We start from the raw sequence: 20,700 nt of genomic DNA, 5'->3' as shown, positions 1-20,700 counted from the left end.
CTTTCTTTTGCAACTTCATCATAGTAGGAAGACTCAACCAAGGTCACAACACACCTTTCATAGATGTTTGCTAGTGTCCTAGTGCCTCTGACAGGCATATCATCATAATTAGTGCATAACAAAAGCAACCAAACACCTTCAAGTGTGACACAATTGGTTTCTGTCCAAACCAAGCTTCAAAGGGTGTTTTGCCCTTAACTGCTTGAGTTGGCAGTCTATGCAGCAAGTAAACAGATGTGTTTACTACTTCAGCCCAGAAATTATTGGGCATTTTGGCCTCAAATAGAAGGCATCTGACCATATCGAGGATAGTCTTGTTCTTCCTTTCACAAACACCATTTTGTTGTGGTGTGTAAATGGTAGTCAGTTGGTGTAGAATCCCAGCTTCATCACAGATCTTTTGGAACCTTTGAGACACGTATTCATTTCCATTATCTGACCTTAAGCATTTAAGCTTACAACTGGCTTGGTTCTCAACCAAAGCCTTGAATTTACAAAAGAAGTCAGCAACATATGACTTTTGTTTTAAGAAGCTTACCTAGTAGAACATGGTGCAATCATCAATGAATAGAGAAAAATACCTGTTTCCATTTAAGGAGGTGGTCTTCATAGGTCCACAGATGTCTTTATGAACCAATTAGAGTCTCTCTTGAGCCCTTCATGCTTTGTTGACTGGAAAAGGCAGTCTGGTCTATTTGCCAAGCTGACAGACCTCACACACTTCCTTCTTTGGCTCAAACTTGGACATGTCTTCAACCAAATTCATTTTTTGTAACTAGCTAAGTGAAATGTAGTTCACATGCCCTATCCTCCTATGCCATAAACTTGCTTCAACAGCTTGAGCTGCATAAGCCTTTACTTGCAGTTGATTGACATCCACAGTGAAGGTTTTGTCATCATGGCTACTGTTGTTAACACCCGATCAGTAGCATCTTTAATCACACATGTTTTTCTTTCAAAAAAGAAAGAGTAGCCCTTCTCCAATAGATGACCAACACTCAGCAAATTTTAATCAATGTCAAGTACATAGAGAACCTCAAAAATGGTTTTGTTACCTGATTTGGTCCCAATTACAGCCTTGCCCTTGCCTTTGGCCATGGGGAGCTCCCCATTCTCGATTCTGACTTTGGACACAAAAGAGGTATCAAGCTCCTTGAACATGCTTTCATCAGAGGTCATGTGGTGTGTACATCCACTATCGATCAGCCAAATCTTGCTAACATTGCTAGAGCTTGAAAAATAATAAGCTGTGAAGATATGCTCCTCTTGTTCTTCAACATCCTCAGCAGCTTAAGCTTGATTCTGGTATTGTGGCTGTGATTTTGGTTTGTTTTTTACAGACTTTTTCAATATGACCAAGCTGTTTACAGCCTCTACACTGAATATCAGGCCTGTACCAGCAGTATTTTTTAAGGTGGGTGGTCTTCTTGCAATGAGTATAAGGTGGAAACTTCTTCTTAGCAGCTTCCTTCTTCCCTTTTTCTTTCTTCTCCATCCAAGACTTCTTGCCTTTGAAATTTGAACTCAAGCTTGAGCTTTCTTTGCTTCTAGCCTGAAAAGCTCCTTCAGAATGCTCATTCATTCTATTTGCTCTTGTGCATAGAGAGCATTTATCAACTCTATCAAGGAAATGACAAACAGGTCCCTCGAGTTCTCCAAGTAAGAAATCTTTGGTTCATACTTCTCTGGCCAGGTTGTTATGACTTTCTCAACTACCCTTTGATCACTAAACTCATCCCTAAGCAATCTGATGTTGTTGACTGTGGCCATAATCCTGACAGCATACTGCTTGATGGTTTCTGAGTCTTTCATTCTCAGATTCTCAAAATCCTTTCTCAAGTTGATCAACTGCTGTTGCCTGATCTTGTCTGACCCTTGAAACTCTTCTTTGAGTTTGTCCCATGCCTGCTTTGGAGTGTCACAAGCCATAATCCTTGTGAAAATTATATCTGAAACTCTATTTTGAAGGTATGACATAGCATTATACTTCTTGGCACAGTCTTCATTGCGCTGCCTGATTTGAGCTATTGTTGGATTAGTTCTCAAAGGTGGTGGCTCTATGTCATTTTGGACAACAGTCCACAGGTCATGTGCCTGTAGATATGTTTTCATTTTAATAGCTCAGATGTTGTAACTTTCTCCAGCAAAAACAAGTGGAGGTGGTGGTAAAAAGCTCATCTTCACACAGTTCCAAACAAGTCAACAAGGGCAGCTTCTGTTTCTTTTCTTTCAAGCACGAGTCACCCACAAACGCAGCACACAACAAAAGGCCCTCAAAGACAACAGGCTCTCGATACCACTTGTTGAGTTTTTATTAATAGCAAAGACTATAATTAAAGCATTTTTTGGTGTTTGAAAGGATAAAAATAGAAGCAAAAAATAATTGCAAGAGATGATGAACAAAGCTACATCTTCATTACTTGAATAAGAACTTGGTTACATACATAAATAGTTCAAATTACATGGAAAGAAAACAAAGCTTGCTTATGCAAGTGTCTAAACTATTACATCATAATAATGACAACCTAAATGACTACTAAATCAGCTAAGCATGCAATTAAACCTTAGCTGAACAAAATACAAATGATTATAGCATAAACTAACAAAAGTCAACAACCAAAGGCTCTATAGTCGAATTACACCATGGACAAAAGTATGCTTCAGCTAAGTTCCTGGTTCTTTGCATACTGCAACTGTCTTGCATGGTTTCTTGCATGTTGTTGCTGTTGTTGCCACATTTGAATAGGATCTAATACAGATAATCCGAAACCAAGAGATTACACATTCAGACTATTCACAGTCTTACCCATATAAAGCTTCCCTTTATGAGATTCTACAAGCGTATAATCAAGAATACAAATGTATAGACATTAGGCATTTTTGGCTGATAATACCTGTGGATTCTTTCTTCCACAGTTGTCCTTGCAGACTCCTGTGCAATTACCCCATTGAGAGTTATTCCTAGCAGATTCTTACTTGCAGACTTATGAAAGAAAACCCAAAGATAATTCCCATGGTACTTGACTTGTATCAACAAATATGGATAGCCAAGTGAGATAGGTCTTGGCAAATGGTTCCTGCAGCAGACTACTATTAGCAGCTTATCGTAACAGTCTCAAGTTCGTAGTATGACCCTTGACGGGTTCAGGTTTCAAACCCAATATGCAAATACACACTTGAGAAACATATAGGCAGATTTATAAAAGAAGACTCCAATAGAGAGATGGGCTCATAGATGATTAGCCATACTATGAAAACATATACATTCTGCATGGAGTCTTGGACAGATATATTTTATGGATTAATTAAGAAATTACTCATATCGATCAAGAAGACAAATTTGGTGGTCATATTTTTCACATGATTATTATATACAAATATCTTCTACCTTCCAATACACATATATAAATAACTTACAGATATGCAGATTCATTCTTGGCAGACTTATAGAAGCGGATTCAACCTTGCGGAGACTTATATATAGACATATATACTAATTCACAGAAGATGTACGGTCATATATGCCATCACCCTACAGACATTCACTAGATTATACCATATAGGTGAACCTGGCGAACCTCCCTAGATCATGTTTGTATAAGCGAAACATATTTTCCATACAAGCGAAACCTTCCCAGATCATGTTCACATAAGCGAAACATATCTCTCATACAAGTGGAACCTCATTGGATCATGTCATGGTCGTGGACTTGTGTAATGCGTTGAAATTTGAGTAATTGTCAATAAATTCTATCACTAATTAAGTCTCTGTTTCTATGGTTAAATGCTTTGTTTAGATGTGAGGTCAGGGGTTCAAGTTTTGTTTCTGAAAAGTTTTGGTATTTTAATTTGATTTAATCATTATCATTGAACTATCTATTTAAGTTTTATTTTGTGTGAATCTATGTCAAGAATGAGCTTGCTGGTTCAATGGTTAAGCTTTTATATTCTCTCTGGTTCTATGTTTGAGTCTCGATGCATGCGTTAAGAAATATTTTTGCTAACAATTAGGATTTTAGTTAAAAAAGTCTAATTAACATTTCCTTTGTATTTTTTATTTTTCTTATTTCTTTTTCTTTACTTTCGATTTGCTTCGATAATTTTGCTATCGAGTCTAACTGAGGGTTTATATTGTTCGTTGCGTTAATTGGAATGTGATTGAGTTAGTTATTATTATTATTATTTCTTCCTATTTTCGTAAAATTTTTAATGTTCTTCGTTCGTGTGTTAAGAATTGGTTTTTTCTGTTATTTTATTTAAATTCTTTATTAAACGATTGTTTGGCTTTCTTTTTTAGGCGCAGATATCAATGGTAGTGATTCTCAACACGCTAATTTGAGTAATTACTATTGATTCGATGGTAAGTGTTGGTTCATTTGAAGGCTTTACATAAAAAATTTTAACATAGTTAGTTCTGTGCTAAAGTGTATGGTTTTTTGTCGAATAAGTTGTTTATTTGGTTATTGGATGCTTGTATTAGGCCTCGGGAGTCTCCTGCGTTGTTTCTACTTAAAAACTACTTCAGGTGCGTAACGAAAACCCAAATTTCTATGATTTTCGTGTGGTAGATCGTGTAACTCACTGTTTTGGAATTAGAGGCACACGGGCTAGGGACACGAGCGTGTGTCTAGGCCATGTAACTCACTATTTGGGATTAGGGTCACACAGGTTAGGGACACGAGTGTGTGCCCATGCCGTATGAGTGATAGTTTGGGGTCTGGGGTCACGTGAGCGTGTGCCAGGCTGTGTGTTAGACCGTGCAACTCACTATTTTAAGCCACATAGCCGTGTGAGTATTTAAAAGGGCCACATGACGTGTGCTAGGCCTTGTAAACCACATAGGCCAGATACCCAAGCTGCGTGGGCCAAAAAACTTTATTTTTCCCTAGGGTTGTGCGTGACATTCTAATCGAACTTAAGCCTTTCATAGGGTTCGTATGATCTGAATTATGATTTATATAACTTGATATCTAATCATCTATTGTTCTGGTATTGAATAATTTGTTATCTGTACGTATCTTATACAATATATGTATTGTTATGAACATGATTGGTTTCTAAATAACTGTATATGCATTAGGTTAGGACTGTAAAAAGGTAGAAGTGTGATAGTTTAATAATCTGTTAAACATAGTGGCTAAGCTACGAACATGTATATGATTTTGGCAAATAACTGCATCCAGATCTGGCAGCTTGACTGCAAACATTTTGAATCGTGATGCACAGTCACTTTGTGATGTGTAGGGATGGTCGAAGATGGTGTGTAGCGGTTGGGGGTAAGAAATTGCATCCGTATCTGTAACATATGAAACTATATTTGTTACCTTATGTTTCTATTTTTGTATCTGATATGAATATGTGACTATTCAAGAATGAACAAGTGATTGTATCGATTAAATTATGATTAATGTAAATTGTAATTTACGCTTTGAGTTGTAAACTTATTTTGTCTGTTTCTTAGATTTCAGGTAACCCACAGATTTAAGCGGGTCGACGTGGTAGGAGCTCGACCATTACTTTACTTATTTTAACGTTTTCATTAGGACTTGTACTTTTATGCATTTATTGCGGATTCAAATTTTAAAATGGATTTCTACGTTGGACTTAAGCTTATAAATGATTTCGATTGTTAAATTTTAAACAATTAAACTTGGTTTGTTTTCTATGGTTGATTTAATGTAGTCTCCAGACTTGGTTTTAACGTCCAAGCCAGGTATGGAGTGTTACAACTTGCATTTCACATATATGACTTAAAGCCTTAGACTTCCAAAGTCACATACTACTCATAGAGGGCTTTTATACTACTCGTAAATGGCTTTCATATTCATGTGCACACATTCTCCGTACAAGCCAACCAAACCTCCGCAAAGCGGAATACCATTACTATCATTCTCCATTCAGTCTGCCCAAACTTTTACAAGTCACACACCATTAATATCATTCTTCGTATAATCTGCCTAAACCTCCGCAAAGCCACATATATAAAATAAAATGCATATATGGTCTCCGTGCAGTCCATCCGAACCTCCGCAAAGCCACAGTTATAAATGAAATTATATTGAAAACATTACTGGTACATTGTGTTGCAAAATTTCGAACACAGCCACATATATAAAATAAAATGCATATATGGTCTCCGTGCAGTCCATCCGAACCTCTACAAAGACACAATTATAAAAGAAATTATATTGAAAACATTACTGGTACATCATGTTGCAAAATTTAGAACACTCTAAGGCTAAAATTCTTAAAATACGCCTAAAACTCTTATGCCCTATTTTAGGGTGTGACATTGGATGAGTTTTGGGGAACTCATCGTGTGGTGTGTAGCAAAGGGGTAGGATCTTTTTTGTTAAACTGAAACTGTATGACATTCATAAAGTATGCGCATACAAACTGGATATTTTGTGATGATGGATTTACATTTGTGTATAAATTGTTGAGTAAACTGATATTCTAACTTTCTAAAATTACTATTATGAATTATGAGATACTATTGAGGGTTAATCTGAAAAACCAATTCCCTAATTTGCTAGATGTTTGTAATTATTCTATACGTTATTATTTAGTATGACTTCTTATTATTACTGGTCTTGTAATAGAACTCACATTGAGCTCCATAGCTCACTCCCTTCTTAATTCCTTTTTAGTATATTATATATATAATAGTAGTTTTATAATTTTGTGTTATCAATTAATGATGCAATTAATAAGAATATTACTTTTGACGAGTAAAGTGTGGGGCAAAGTATTGAAAACATGCATCTTTCTTAAACTTGAACAAAAATGGTTCACTTAAATCAACACGGTTTCATTTTTGTCTATAAATATGGTGCATATCAAAATCTGAATCTGCACACAATTCACCCTTTTATTTTTGTCTAAAGACCAAACATGGAGAATCTTGGTATCCTAATTGCACTGTTTTTCCTCTTCTCCTCCTCCACTTCCCTTCACCCATCTTCTCATACTAATCTCCAAAACCGTTGCCTTGTTGACCAGAGGTCTACTCTCCTACAATTGCAACATCATCTCTACTACGCCCCAAACTTCACTTTCTCTTCCAAACTTGACCTTTGGGATCCCAACACCCATTGTTGCTCTTGGAAAGGAGTTACATGCCATGCTCTTGGTCATGTGATTGGGATTGATCTCAGTTACCAAAACCTTTCAGGCAGCCTTCACTCCATTTTCAATCTCCATCACCTCCAACGCCTTAATCTTGCTGGAAACAATTTTAATACCACTCTGTTTCAGTATGGGTTTGGAAAACTCCCAAATTTAACTCATCTCAACCTCTCGGCCTCATATTTTCATGGCCAAATTCCGGAGGGGATTTCATACCTAACAAGGTTAGTCTCTCTTGACCTATCTTACCAACGTGAGTGCTATCGAAGAAATGATCAAAGTTATGATCCATTTTACCCTGCTTTGAAACTAGAGAAACCGAACTTCAAGACATTCATGAAGAACATGAGGTCTCTCAGAGAGCTGTATTTGGATGGAGTGAATATTTCAAGTCAAAGTAGTCAATGGTGTGAAACCACATCGTTGTCACTTCCTAAGCTGAGTGTTTTAAGCATGTCAGCCTGTGGTTTGACCGGTCCATTTTGTTCATCACTCTTAAAGCTTCGTTATCTTTCTAAAATTAACCTTGATTCTAATACAATCTCTTATTTGCCTCCCAAGTTTTCGAAAATTTCTTCTCCATTGGTTTCTCTTATTTTAGCACATTGCAATTTGAGTGGGCATTTTCCAGCAGAATTTTTCTTATTGCCCAAAATTCAAAGAATTGATATTTCATGGAACTCACGTCTCATGGGTCAGTTGCCAGAATTTCCAATTAACAACACTTTAGAGGTGTTGTCATTGACAGGTGCTAATTTTTCTGGATCTATTCCAGCATCAATTGTATTGAAGCAATGGTTAGCATGTAGCAATCATATGTTTTATTTATTATTATTATTATTATTATTATTATTATTATTTGGATGTAATGATGTAACTTAGTTGTATTCCAACTAAGTTTGTTAGTGGTAGTAGGTGGTGATTTATTTTAAGTTGATGTAATGATGAAACTTAGTTGTATTCCAACTAAGTTTGTTAGTGGTAGTAGGTGGTGATTTATTTTAAGTGGATGTAATAATGAAACTTAGTTGTATTCCAACTAAGTTGTCAAGTTGTAAGCTTGTATATATAGGCTTTATGCCATTTTCAAAAAAATGAATGAATTCAATCAAGATTTCATCCATATACTCTCTATTTTAGCTTTGCTTAAAATTTATTTCATTTTTCTTCTTTGTTTCTGCCGCAAGTCTCGATTCTTGCTCGGTAAGCTTTTTGTTGAACCTTGCTATTTGTTGCACTTAGCTCCAACAATTGGTATCGAGCTTATTTCTTAAGGGATCATTATACAAATTCATGGCTTCATCAAGCTTTTCACCACCGCACCTCAAGTCTTCAATGGAGAAGGCTACCACATATGGGTGGTCAAAATGAAGACCTACCTACAGGCTTTCGATCATGGGAGGTAGTCAACTCAGATGTTGAACGAGCCACTTAGAGGCAATCCAACATGGCTCAAATCAGGCGACATCTTGATGAGAGGACCAAGAGGCAGAAGCCATGTCTTGCATCCGAACTCGATTATCGGATGTGATTTTCACAAGGATTATGGCTGTGAATCACCAAAACAAGCACAGGACAAGTTGCAAGAGGAGTTTCAAGGACGAGAGGACAAGGCGAAGAATTCTTTGAACTTGAGGAGAGATTTCGAGAATTTGAAGATGAAGGAAGAAGAAACTATCAAGCAGTACTCTGACAGGATTATGGCTGTGATTAACAGCATTAGGCTCCTTGGAGAGCAGCTCAAGGAAGCTAGGATAGTGGAGAAGGTTATTGCAACTCTGCCCGAGAGGTATGAGGCAAAAATCTCATTTCTCGAGGACTCAAGGGACCTGTCCACCATCTCCCTGACAGAGTTGATCAATGCTTTATATGCTCAAGAGCAAAGAAGAGCAAGCAGACTGGAGGAGCATCAAGAAGGTGCCTTTCAGGCAAGAACAAACGCTGCCTACAAAGGCAAGAAGGCCTGGAGAGACAAGCCAAGGACTGATGTTGCAAGAAAAGATGGTCAGACTTGCAAGCACTGCAGAAGGGCTAGTCATCCAAAAGAAAAATGCTGGTTCAATCCAGATGATGTATGTCAGCATTGTAAAAAGAAGGGTCATGTTGAGAGAGTCTGCAAGAGCAAGGCCAAATCAAGGCAGAGTCAGTTTCAACAGATGAAAGCTGAGGCTCGAGTAGCTAAGGAGGACAGTGACCAAGAGGAGCAAGTCTTTGCTGTGTCATGCTCAGCTGCTCAAGAAAGGTTCTCATCTGGTTGGCTCCTAGACAGTGGATGCACCAACCACATGACACCTGATGCTACAATCTTCAAGTCTTTAGACAGAAGCTGTAGAACTAAAGTCAAGATAGGAAATGGACATTTTATTCAAGCTGAAGGCAAGGGTGATGTGCTGATATGCACCCCCACAGGTGCCAAAGTGATTTCAAATGTGCTTTTGGTGCCTGAAATTGACAGAAACTCCTTTCAAAGATAGCTCGATTCTTTGGAGAAAGGTTATTCATTGTGTTCAAAGACAACCAATGCCAAATCAATGATCCAAGTGGATCCAAGCTGATGGCAGTTCTTATGGCTAATAAGAGCTTTGTAGTTGACTGGACCAGGGAGTTAGACATTGCCTACACAGTCACATCGATGAATCAAGCTTTGGCATCAAAGACGGGACATGCCAACTTCGGATCGATGGCTCGAATGGTCGAGAGGACTTGGTGAAAACTTCATCAACTCAATGGATCATGATGATGTGTGTGAAGTGTGTCACTAGGAAAGCGTGCCGACTCCCATTTCCCTCGAATCAAGCACGAGAGCCTCGAAAAACTCCAACTGGTGCACACCGATGTGTGTGCCCTATGAGGATCGAGTCATTAAGTGGAAACAGTACTTCATCTTGTTCATTGATGATTTTCAAGATATTGCTGGCTTTACTTCCTAAAAGCAAATCGAGGCGACCTCGGTGTTTGGAAGTTCAAGGCTCTGCTTTGAGATCAAACAGTTGCAAGTCAAGTCCATAAGGTCTGATAATGGGACTGAGTACACCTCAGCTCAGTTCCAAGCCTTCTGTGATAAGGCAGGCATCAAACATCAACTTACCAACACATATACACCTCAGCAAAATGGTGTAAGTGAAAGGAAGAATAGGAGTTTGATGGATATGGCCAGGTGCTTGATGATTCGAAGAATCGCCTAAAGCACTATAAGTGAGGCGATTAACACTGCAAACTACATTCAAAATAGGCTTCCAACCAAGGCCTTGGATCAGAAGACTCCATTCGAAGCCTGGTTTGGATTCAAGCCATCACTGGCTCATCTGAAGGTCTTTGGATGCATCTGTTATGCTCATGTACCTGCTGTCAAAAGGGACAAATTGTCTGAAAGGGCTCGACCTGGTATTTTGGTGGGCTACAGCACTGTTAAGAAGGGCTATAGGATCTTGGATCCTTCAACAAAGAAAGTGTCAGTCAGTAGGGATGTGGTATTTGATGAAAAGTCATGTTGGAACTGGGAAAAACATGAACCTGAGGAAGTTTCAGAAGGACTTCAAGATCAAGTGAGCGGATCAAAATGTTCTGAAATGGACATTGATGATGAACCGATTAGAGGAACAAGACCATTGGTGAGATTTATGAAAGAGCTCATGTAGCCATAAATGAACCAAGCAATTTTGAAGAGGTCAAGCTCAAAAAGAGTGGAAGCGAGCAATGGTGAGGAGATTAGCATGATTGAGAAGAACCGGACACAGGAATTAGTTGAAAGGCCACTCAAAAGGAAGATAATTGGGGTGAAATGGGTGTACAAAGCCAAGCAGAATCTTGATGGTACCTTGAACAAACTGAAAGCAAGGCTAGTTGTCAAGGGTTCGATCAGAGGGTATGGCTGGACTACTGGAGACCTTTGCACCGATGGCGGGCTAGACACCATCGATTCTCGATTGCCTTAGCGGACAAACTGAGTGGAAGATCCATCAACTCGATGTGAAATCAGCCTTTCTGAATGGTTTCTTAGATAAAGAGATCTATGTTGAACAACCACAAGGGTTTGAGATAGCTGGCAGAGAGCATATGGTCTACAAACTGAAGAAGGCCCTATATGGCTTAAAACAGGCTCCAAGGGCCTAGTACAGTAGTATCGATGGCTACTTGACTAATTTGGGATTCGATCGAAGCAAGAGTGAGCCAACACTGTATGTCAAGAAGCAAGGGACACAAACACAGCTCATTGTGTCCCTATATGTTGATGACTTCTTTGGTGACGAGGAGGAGATCGAGCGATCTTGGTCGATTTCAAGACCAAGATCAGGAAGTATTTGAAATGTCTGATCTAGGGGAAATGTCTTATTTCCTTGGAATGGAGGTGACTCAAGCACAAAATGGGATATTTCTAAGTCAGAGAAACTTTGCCACAAAGATTCTGACCAAGTTCTCCATGCAAAATAGTAAAGCAACTAAAACACCTGTTGCTGTTGGAGAAAAACTATCGAGCTAAGGTGATTTTGAGAAGGTTTGTGAAACAACCTACAGAAGTCTAGTTGGTTGTCTGTTATATTTAACTGCCACTAGACCAGACATAATGTATGCTGTAGGATTGCTCTCAAGGTTCTTGCATTGTTGCAATAAAAAGCATTTACAAGCTGCTAAGAGAGTGCTTAGATATGTCAAAGGCACTTTGAGCTATGGTTTAACTTACAGCAAGGAAGGAAATCTGAAGCTGGTTGGCTACACTGATAGTGACTGGGCTGGCTCGATAGATGACATGAAAAGCACCTCAGGGTATGCTTTCAACCTTGGTTCAGCCATGTTTTGCTGGAGCTCGAAGAAGCAAAGTCTGGTGGCTCAATCTACTGCTGAAGCAGAATATGTGGCAGCTGCAAGTGCTGTCAACCAAGCCATTTGGCTAAGGAAAATCTTAGCTGATTTGAAAGTGCATCAAAAGGAAGCTACTGAGATCTTCTGTGACAACCCATCTTCAGTTGCAATTGCTAAAAATCCAGTGTTCCATGGAAGAACAAAGCATTTCAGCATCAAGTTGCATGTTGTTCGAGAAATGGAGCAAGCTCAGGAAGTGAAGCTGATCCATTGTAATTCTGAGGATCAACTTGCAGACATTTTGACTAAAGCCCTTAATGTCACAAGGTTCGAATGTCTAAGAAGGAAGCTAGGTGTTTGCTCCATGCAAACCAAGGAGGAGTATTGAAGCAATGGTTAGCATGTAGCAATCATATGTTTTATTTTTTATTATTATTATTATTATTATTATTATTATTATTATTTGGATGTAATGATGTAACTTAGTTGTATTCCAACTAAGTTTGTTAGTGGTAGTAGGTGGTGATTTATTTTAAGTTGATGTAATGATGAAACTTAGTTGTATTCCAACTAAGTTTGTTAGTGGTAGTAGGTGGTGATTTATTTTAAGTGGATGTAATGATGAAACTTAGTTGTATTCCAACTAAGTTGTCAAGTTGTAAGCTTGTATATATAGGCTTTATGCCATTTTCAAAAAAATGAATGAATTCAATCAAGATTTCATCCATATACTCTCTATTTTAGCTTTGCTTAAAATTTATTTCATTTTTCTTCTTTGTTTCTGCCGCAAGTCTCGATTCTTGCTCGGCAAGCTTTTTGTTGAACCTTGCTATTTGTTACACTTAGCTCCAACAAATTGCATATCTCGGTAACCTTGTGGAATTGGATCTAAGTGATAACAATTTCAATGGTTTAATCCCTCCATTTCATAGATCTCGAGTTCCAAATCTTGCATCTCTTGGTTTGTCATTCAACCAGCTTTCTGGATCCATTCCAGCATCAATTGCAAATCTCAGTAACCTTGTGAGATTGGAACTAAGTCGTAACAAGTTCAATGGTTCAATCCCTCCATTTCATAGATCTGGAGTTCCAAATCTTGCATCTCTTGATTTGTCAAGGAACCAGCTTTCTGGATCAATACCTTCATCTTTATTTACTCTTTCAACATTGCAAGACCTCTCTATTGGATACAACAGCTTTAGTGATCACCGATTAAAGTTTGACATGTTTTTCCAACTCAGCAACTTGACGTTTCTCGACCTATCCAACATGAGCTTGTTAATTGGAAGCCACAACAAAAGCCGTACTTTTCCCCAATTAGAGACACTAGAGCTAAGCTCATGCAACCTTACTGAATTTCCAGAATTCATCAAAAGCCAAAACAAGTTGACTTCCCTAGATCTTTCTAACAATCGATTCCACGGTCTTGTTCCAAATTGGTTGTGGAAGAGCACACTTGGAGTGTTAGACCTTTCTTCCAATGCGATTGATATTCCAAATCAGTTTCCTTTTGATGATGTGAATTCCTCCTTTCCAATGCTGAGTTCGTTGTGGTTGCGACATTGTAATATAAGTACGTTTCCAGCATTTCTGAGGAGTCAAGAGAGCTTACAATATCTTGACCTTTCAAATAACAACATAAGCGGGGCAGTACCAAATTGGGCGTGGAAGAAAAGTATGCAGTATTTGGATCTTTCCAACAATAAATTGGAAGGAAAGTTGCCAAGGTCATTAGCCAATTGCACAATGCTCTACTTTTTAAACCTTGGAAACAATACTCTTCACGACACATTTCCTTTGTGGTTGGGAAACTTGCCTGGCTTGATGGATCTTCTACTGCCAGAAAATAGGTTTTATGGTCCAATTAAACATTTGGAAAATAATTTCTCAGCATTGGAAATACTAGACATTGCTTCCAATAATTTTTCTAGTCAACTATCGATTGAATTCTTCCAAGCCACTCATCAGCTAAAGACACTCAAAATCAACGGGAACAACTTGGAAGGGAAGTTGCCAAGGTCTTTAGCCAATTGCAGAAACCTTGTAGTTTTGGATCTTGGGAAAAATATGATACATGGTACATTTCCTTACTGGTTAGTGAAGTTGCCTCTCTTGAAGGTTCTTATACTAAGATCCAATAGATTTTATGGTTCCATTAAAATTTTCGGAGATGGAAATGCTTTCCCAATGCTACATATACTAGATCTTGCTTCCAATAACTTTTCAGGTGAGATATCTGTTGAATTTTTCCAATCTTTGAGGGGAATGATGGTGATTGATGACAACAAAGCTAAGCCAAGATATGTTGGAGATAATTATTATTATCAAGATTCGGTGACAATTGTGAATAGAGGGTACGGAATTTTTTACCCGAAAATCTTAACCCTCCTTACTTGTCTCGACCTCTCCAATAATAACTTTCATGGGAGGATATTAGAAGAAGTACAAGACCTCAAGTCACTCCATGTGCTAAACTTGTCCTACAACAGCTTCTTTGGCCCCATTCCTTCAGCACTAGGAAGCTTAACCGAGCTCGAGTCATTGGATCTCTCCCAAAACAGTCTCTCCGGAAAGATTCCTCCACAGCTTACAAGCCTAACTTTTCTTGCAGTGTTGAATCTCTCTTACAACCAACTTGATGGAAGCATTCCCCAGAGCAAACAATTTGGTACATTTTTAAATGATTCCTACAGAGGAAACCCAAGATTGTTTGGGGTTCCTTTGACAAAGAAATGCAATGAAGTTGATTTGCAAATGCTGCCGCCAAAGGAGGGTGAAGATTCACGGATAGATGGTTTATCTGTTTGGAAAGTTGTGTTGATGGGGTATGGATGTGGATTGGTGATAGGATTTTCTATTGGATATACAGTGCTGAATGAGTTCGGAAATAAATGGATGGCTAGTTTAATTCGGAACTGGAATCGGAAACGGAGAAGATCTAGGTGACTCAATCAGAACTGAAGTTCCAATGTCCTTTGGTAAGCATTTTAAAGTACTTGATAATTAAAAACTTTTAGGTCTCATTTTACAAGTTGCTTATATTTGTTATTATAGCATTCAGATTCTTTATATACATGACACCCTTTACTCCTTTCATTATCAATGATTTTGCAACTATTTGCAGTGCAGGGAACTACTACCAGTCGTATGTTAGCACAATCAGTAAACGTGTGGAGAACTGTGCACTGAGGAGTAAATAACATAAAGAGTTGCTGGAAGTACCGTTGGACTTTCATAGCGATTGGCTAAGGGGATAGGTGAAAGGGAGAGTAATGCAAAGATGAGTCCAAGACAAGAAGGAGATATTGATTCCATCATCTTGGTGGAGATGAAGAGAGATATACCAGTGAATTATTGTGGATCGAGGTTTCTGATCCAAGAGACCTTTGTTTGAAGGAAACCCATTGTTTGCTGCATTTATGGTTTTGTAGTAGTTAATTTCAAATCCAAGTGCGTATGCTTCTCTGCAGGTGACAGGTTTTCCTCAAACCTATTCTCTACCTCTGCATTCACACATGCATAAACAACCTATAGGGTGTGAATAAATTAAATATTTTTAAGAGGGTCTAAAATTGAAAGAACCACATTCTTAAAATATTGTCTACTCGATTAAATGATTTAAGTTTAGCATTAAAATGAAATGGCAAAAGCTGCCTATTAGATGAGTACCCTTAATTTTCATTCTTTGGCTTAACCTCATCTGTTGTTCTTACTAAATTGAGCTTATGTGTACAAAAGAGTTGGTTGTATTTAGTATCCTTGCGATTTGTCACAAGCTTATGATCTCTGACTAACTAATCCATAATGAACAAATGTTTTTGTAGAATCCGTATAACACAACTTTTTTTGTTCAACCAAACTAGATGACATCTCGGTGATCAATCCTCTTCGATGAATGAGTTGTATTTGAGGTAAACATGAGTCATGAGTTTGAATGTTTTAAATGAGTATCCCATTAAATTTTAAATGAGTATCCCATTAAATGAACTTATTTACGTAAATTTTAGAGAAAAGGAGTCTAATTTCATCAGGACAGTATGGTGTAGTTGAAGACGGTGGAAGTACTTGTTCATAAAGGAAGCGATAGTCTATGACTCTGTCACCAAGAGCTAGGTACTTTTTTTTCCCCCAATTTTGTTGCTGCTTTACTTTTCAAATTTTTACCCGATGGATCTGGTGTATTTTTCTTATAGATCTGATGAATCTGATTTAGAAATGACAAATTTTTTTGGGTAAACTACTGCAGATTTGGTGTTTGACTGCCATGGTGTTGCAACTGTGGTTATGAAGACTGAATTATGAAATGATTTTGAATGCAATAGTATTGTATTGTTGATATGTTAAAATGGAGATGGTATGAAAGCATCTTCGGATATTGTGAATAAAATCAATCTTAAATTCATGTGGTGGCACTGCAAAATTCTATTTCAAATATTCATTGGAAGGTAGAAAGTTGATTTCTGTGTGATTATGAATGAGTTAATCTTATATTAATTTATGTACATGCTTTGTTTTTTCTAAAATAAATAAGATAATAATTTTGGTGATCACTGCTGGGATTTCCCTGGGTATACTAGGAAACACCAAATTTTTAAGCCAACGTAAAAGATAACCAAGCACTTACACTCAGTCGGGTTACTACACTACACCAAAACAGGTCTTTAGCGGCGTTTTTTTATGCCTTTAGTGGTGCTTTTTAACGCTGCTAAAAGTATTTGCGGCGTTTTTGAAAGCGCCGCAAAAAACGCCGCTGTTGTCAACGCCGCGAACATTTGAATAGATCAGGACCTTTAGTGGCGCTTTTCCCACAAACGCTGCTATAGATCAAGACCTTTAGCGGCACTTTTCCCACAAACGCCGCTATAGATCAAGACCTTTAGCGGCGCTTTTTCCACAAACGCCGCTAAAAACATATCTTTTAAAAAATAATTTTTTAAATAATATTTATTTCTATAATAAATATTATATTTTTAAGGATAAATAAAAATATTATTTAAATTAAATTTTCTACAAAAATTTAACTTGAAAACTAAATATAAAATTTAATGAATTTAAATTTAGAATTTAAAATAATACATTAATAACACAATTAAAATCCAAAAGTTAGAACTCTTAAGTAAAAATAAAAATTTAGAATCAAAACTAAAATAAATAATACATATGCAAGGTAATAAAACATAAAATGCATTTTCTTACTCAAATAAATAATACATTTACTTAATCAAGGAAATCTTGTACATCATTGAAGTCACACCATCAAATCTGTACCTATCAAACTTATACTCCTCCAGCCACCATCTTGCATATGAAAGAAGATACCTCAATACCTAAAGCAACAACTAAGAAATAATATTTACAACTGGAAGGGAGGAAGCCAAAATTTTAAACAAGCTATTCATTAAGAAATGTTTAGGTAGAAGTACATACTTCCCAGCTTCCATAATTAAAAAGGCGAGAATCCCACACCGAGTGGTGACCCCTTGACCCCGTGTGGAAGTAATGAGCATCAGTTCCATCAAAAATGTTCAGCCCATCTAACACATTATTGGAAGCATGGCTGTATTCATAAAACATCATTCAGATACACAAGTAGATAAGAAAATAAAATTAGCAACTTAACTATAGAATAAAAATGAACGGGGAAATAGCAAACAAATGCTTTCACAACAAGCTGGTCGTGAACAATCATACTAGAAATTTTATAGTATTCTAGTCATTTATATATTCTCAATCAATTACGACTTTGCTTCTCTCTTTTAGATTTATTTTTTAGCAACCTTTTAGGAAGCAAAAATCAACTAGAGAAACGAAGGAGTAAAAGTGACAACCAATAAGAGCCTAAATTCTCATGGCCATATTTGCATCAAGTCTACTGGAAAAATGAGCATAAAGCCAAAGCAGGAAAAGAATAAGAGTTCAAGTTCTCATTTTATTTACAAAACAATCAGGGAAAATGTTGGCATAAAAAGTATAACATCAAATATAGCTGAAGGGCATGTTTCTAGACGTTATATTCTCCTGCAGACATAACTATATAGTGAAGATGAAACAATTATAAAGAAAATTATAGCTTTAGTACCTTTAATATCTAATGAGCCTTGCACATGGTTGGCATACAAAGACGCAGGAAAATTATAGCTTTAGTACCTTTAATATCTAATGTTTCATAATTGCCCAAACATAAACATGAGAATTTAAGAAATAAAACAATAGACAATAATTTAAAGTTTCTAATATTAGTATTTATTTGTAATAATTATATTTAGTTATATTAAATAAAATTATTGATAAATTTTATTTTATTTAATAATGATGATGTATAATATTATTATTTATTAATGATAATTGAGACCCATGCATCCATACATTATAACCTAAAAATCAAGCATTAATTTAGTTTTCTATGTTAAAAGATAGAACTTGTTTTAAAAGGTATTAATCTGAAATAAGATAATTGACTAAAATTTTATATTAACTTCTTTACTTGTATTTAATATTTTAGTCATTCTTCAAAACAAGGTTAATTTTCCAAAATTTAAGATTTTATTTTACTTTTCAATAATTTAATTATGTTTATTAACTCTTACAAATTAAATCTTGTAATTGGATAAAGATTGGGATTGATACCCACTCCACAACAACAAATATGAAAATATGGAAAGAACATAGGAAAGTATGCAGAAATAGAACAACGATGAAACTGTGAAGATAAATAGAAAGAAATAAAACAACAAATCACAGTTAATTGGTCTCTTATATTAGCAAAATAGAAGCTAAAATATTTAATCCAACACAGCTCCAGTTTAAGCCACTCAGTAAATGCATTGGAACTAAATGTGTTACTTGAGCATAAAACATACAGGCATAGAAAACTGAAATCCTCCTCTTCTACATGCCTCTATTAGGAAAAAGGTAATTTTTGGTTTGACATATTCACATATAATGAGAGAATATACATTTATCATTTTGCGGATGTCTAAAAACCGTAGGGAACAGGGATTTAGATTTATACCTGCCTATAATTTGCCTCTTTTGAAGTAACATGTAGCAAACAATTAGTCTATATGAATAAAAGAAATAAGAGTATATAGTAATATCCCTCTGCTGAAATACGCATATTCAGTTATATTCCAGTTCATATAACTACTGCTGGGATTTAGATTCATAACTGTTGATAATTTCTTTGAATCAATCTATAGGAAATAATCATCATCACATAAAACCAAAATCAGAGAGCAAATAGCAATTTCACTCTGCTAGATATTAAATCATACTATACCATCAATGCATGATCCATCATATTCCAGTTTATATAATTATTAGATATAATATGATTAACCCAAATGAAGACCAACCAACATATTTAAGCATAAGGGTATGGGCAAATAAATTACCTTGATTAGCTTTGGATTATTTTCAACGACATGCTTAAGACCTTCATCAGTAATCCTTTGGCAATCAACCAGGCTCAAGCATTGCAAGCTTCCTTGGCCTCTACCAGTTATTTGTAAAAGAACATCATCCGTAATCTTCTCATTCAGTGGCGGATTTATGTGAATATCCCTCCATAAAAGAGGATCATTCTGAACTACAGATCGCAGAGATGTGCAAACATTCTCAATAACAAAAATATCCCGCACACCCAAATAGCCAAGCGCCAAAATAAGAGCTTCATGAGGGGTTCCTTCATGTCCCTCAGCACGAACCTCACAGTCCTGAAATTCTTCATTTTCCTGATCAACCGAAACCATATCTTCATCCCCAAAAGACAAAACATCCTCTAAATTACAATGGAAAACCCCTGTCAAACTACCCAATACAAATAAAAACTAACACGAGACTAAACTAAGTTACAGGGAATAAAACAATTGAAAATAAAGGCGCGACCTTCATTTTCAATGCAACTAGCTATGGCATTATCTGACAACTCATGCTGAAGTAAAAAGCTAGCAATAAGAATATTTTCCATTCACACTTCTCTTTGCTTCAGTACTGAGCAAAAAACAGTTAGCAAAAGAGTTAGCAAAAGTAGCAACTAACTGCTACCTGATGAACTAATCTTAGCTTAACGAAGCTCAATAGTTTCAAATTCTTAGCTAATTAAAAACCCTATGAATATCAAAACCTAACAAACAATCAAACCACAATATATTCTCCAACTAAAATTAAAAACAACCCTACATAAAAAAAAAACCCTAGGTTCTAACAATTATTTTACAAGTTAATTCAGCAAATAAATGACGATAAATTGGAACTAAATTCAAAGATTGGAGGAAATAAAATGCGAAATTGAAAAATACCGAAGTACCTGGATATTTTTCAGCACTCTGAATGGATCTGAAATTCAAAGGAAAAGATTTGAAAAATGGCATTTGAAAAAAAAAATACAAAAGAAAAAGAGGAAAACCAATAATTAGACTACCAAAAGCAAGAACAGGAACACAATAAAGAGAAAGAGAGAAAGGAAAAAACACAGAGTTAATAAGCTTTTGGGTTTTTTTCTTAATCAGGGATTTTGGGGGGAAAGTTGGGAGGGAATTTTACAAAATGGCGCCTAAGTGAAATTATTTTTTGTGGCGTTTTTAATAAAAATGTCGCTATTGCTGATCTTTTGCGACATTTTTGTCAAAAGCGCCGCAAAAAATTATTTCATTTAAAATAAAACGACACTATTTTGCTATGTTAAAAGGACGCTATTTTTTTAAAGTAAATTTTTTTTGTGGCGTTTTTATAAAAACGCCACATTGCTTAACTTTTGCGGCGTTTTTCATA

At 36.4% G+C, this 20,700-nt stretch overlaps 3 protein-coding genes and 1 long non-coding RNA gene across 8 annotated transcripts; 3 read left to right on the top strand and 1 right to left on the bottom strand.

Moving 5' to 3' along the window:
• Positions 1-6,894: 6,894 nt before the first annotated feature.
• LOC128033923 (receptor-like protein 7) lies at positions 6,895-8,563 on the top strand. The gene is made up of 2 exons (XM_052622425.1): positions 6,895-7,925; positions 8,371-8,563. Exons 1-2 carry the CDS (start codon positions 6,895-6,897, stop codon positions 8,561-8,563), a joined length of 1,224 nt encoding a protein of 407 aa, XP_052478385.1.
• A 3,789-nt stretch (positions 8,564-12,352) lies between these two features.
• Positions 12,353-15,485, top strand: LOC105776812 (receptor-like protein 19). Its single transcript, XM_012599724.2, has 2 exons — positions 12,353-14,906; positions 15,053-15,485. The coding sequence occupies exon 1, from the start codon at positions 13,153-13,155 to the stop codon at positions 14,872-14,874; it is 1,722 nt and encodes a 573-aa protein (XP_012455178.2). The 5' UTR covers positions 12,353-13,152; the 3' UTR covers positions 14,875-14,906; positions 15,053-15,485.
• Positions 15,486-15,781: 296 nt separating this feature from the next.
• LOC128033777 (uncharacterized) lies at positions 15,782-16,365 on the top strand. The gene is made up of 3 exons (XR_008189818.1): positions 15,782-15,839; positions 15,936-16,041; positions 16,175-16,365. It is a non-coding gene; the product is annotated as an uncharacterized LOC128033777 (long non-coding RNA).
• A 652-nt stretch (positions 16,366-17,017) lies between these two features.
• On the bottom strand, positions 17,018-20,427 carry LOC105776814 (F-box protein SKIP14). 5 transcript variants are annotated; one of them, XR_001128091.2, is made up of 4 exons: positions 19,816-20,223; positions 19,323-19,708; positions 17,356-17,485; positions 17,018-17,255 (listed from the first exon to the last, which is right to left on the bottom strand). XR_001128091.2 is itself a non-coding variant. In XM_052621874.1 (3 exons), the coding sequence occupies exons 1-3, from the start codon at positions 20,298-20,300 to the stop codon at positions 17,471-17,473; spliced, it is 465 nt and encodes a 154-aa protein (XP_052477834.1). In that variant the 5' UTR covers positions 20,301-20,427; the 3' UTR covers positions 17,018-17,470. The 5 variants fall into 5 exon arrangements, 3 of the variants coding, with proteins under 3 accessions (XP_052477834.1, XP_012455180.1, XP_052477835.1); XR_008189817.1 differs by lacking the exon at positions 19,816-20,223 and adding an exon at positions 20,237-20,424 and having other exon boundaries at positions 17,018-17,485; positions 19,323-19,661; XM_052621874.1 differs by lacking the exon at positions 19,816-20,223 and adding an exon at positions 20,237-20,427 and having other exon boundaries at positions 17,018-17,485.
• Positions 20,428-20,700: the final 273 nt, after the last annotated feature.

The sequence above is a fragment of the Gossypium raimondii genome, chromosome 10 (assembly GCF_025698545.1).
Source record: "Gossypium raimondii isolate GPD5lz chromosome 10, ASM2569854v1, whole genome shotgun sequence".
Lineage (NCBI taxonomy): Eukaryota > Viridiplantae > Streptophyta > Magnoliopsida > Malvales > Malvaceae > Gossypium > Gossypium raimondii.
Note: the sequence above shows the minus strand (reverse complement) of the source record. Positions and strands in the feature narration are given on the sequence as shown.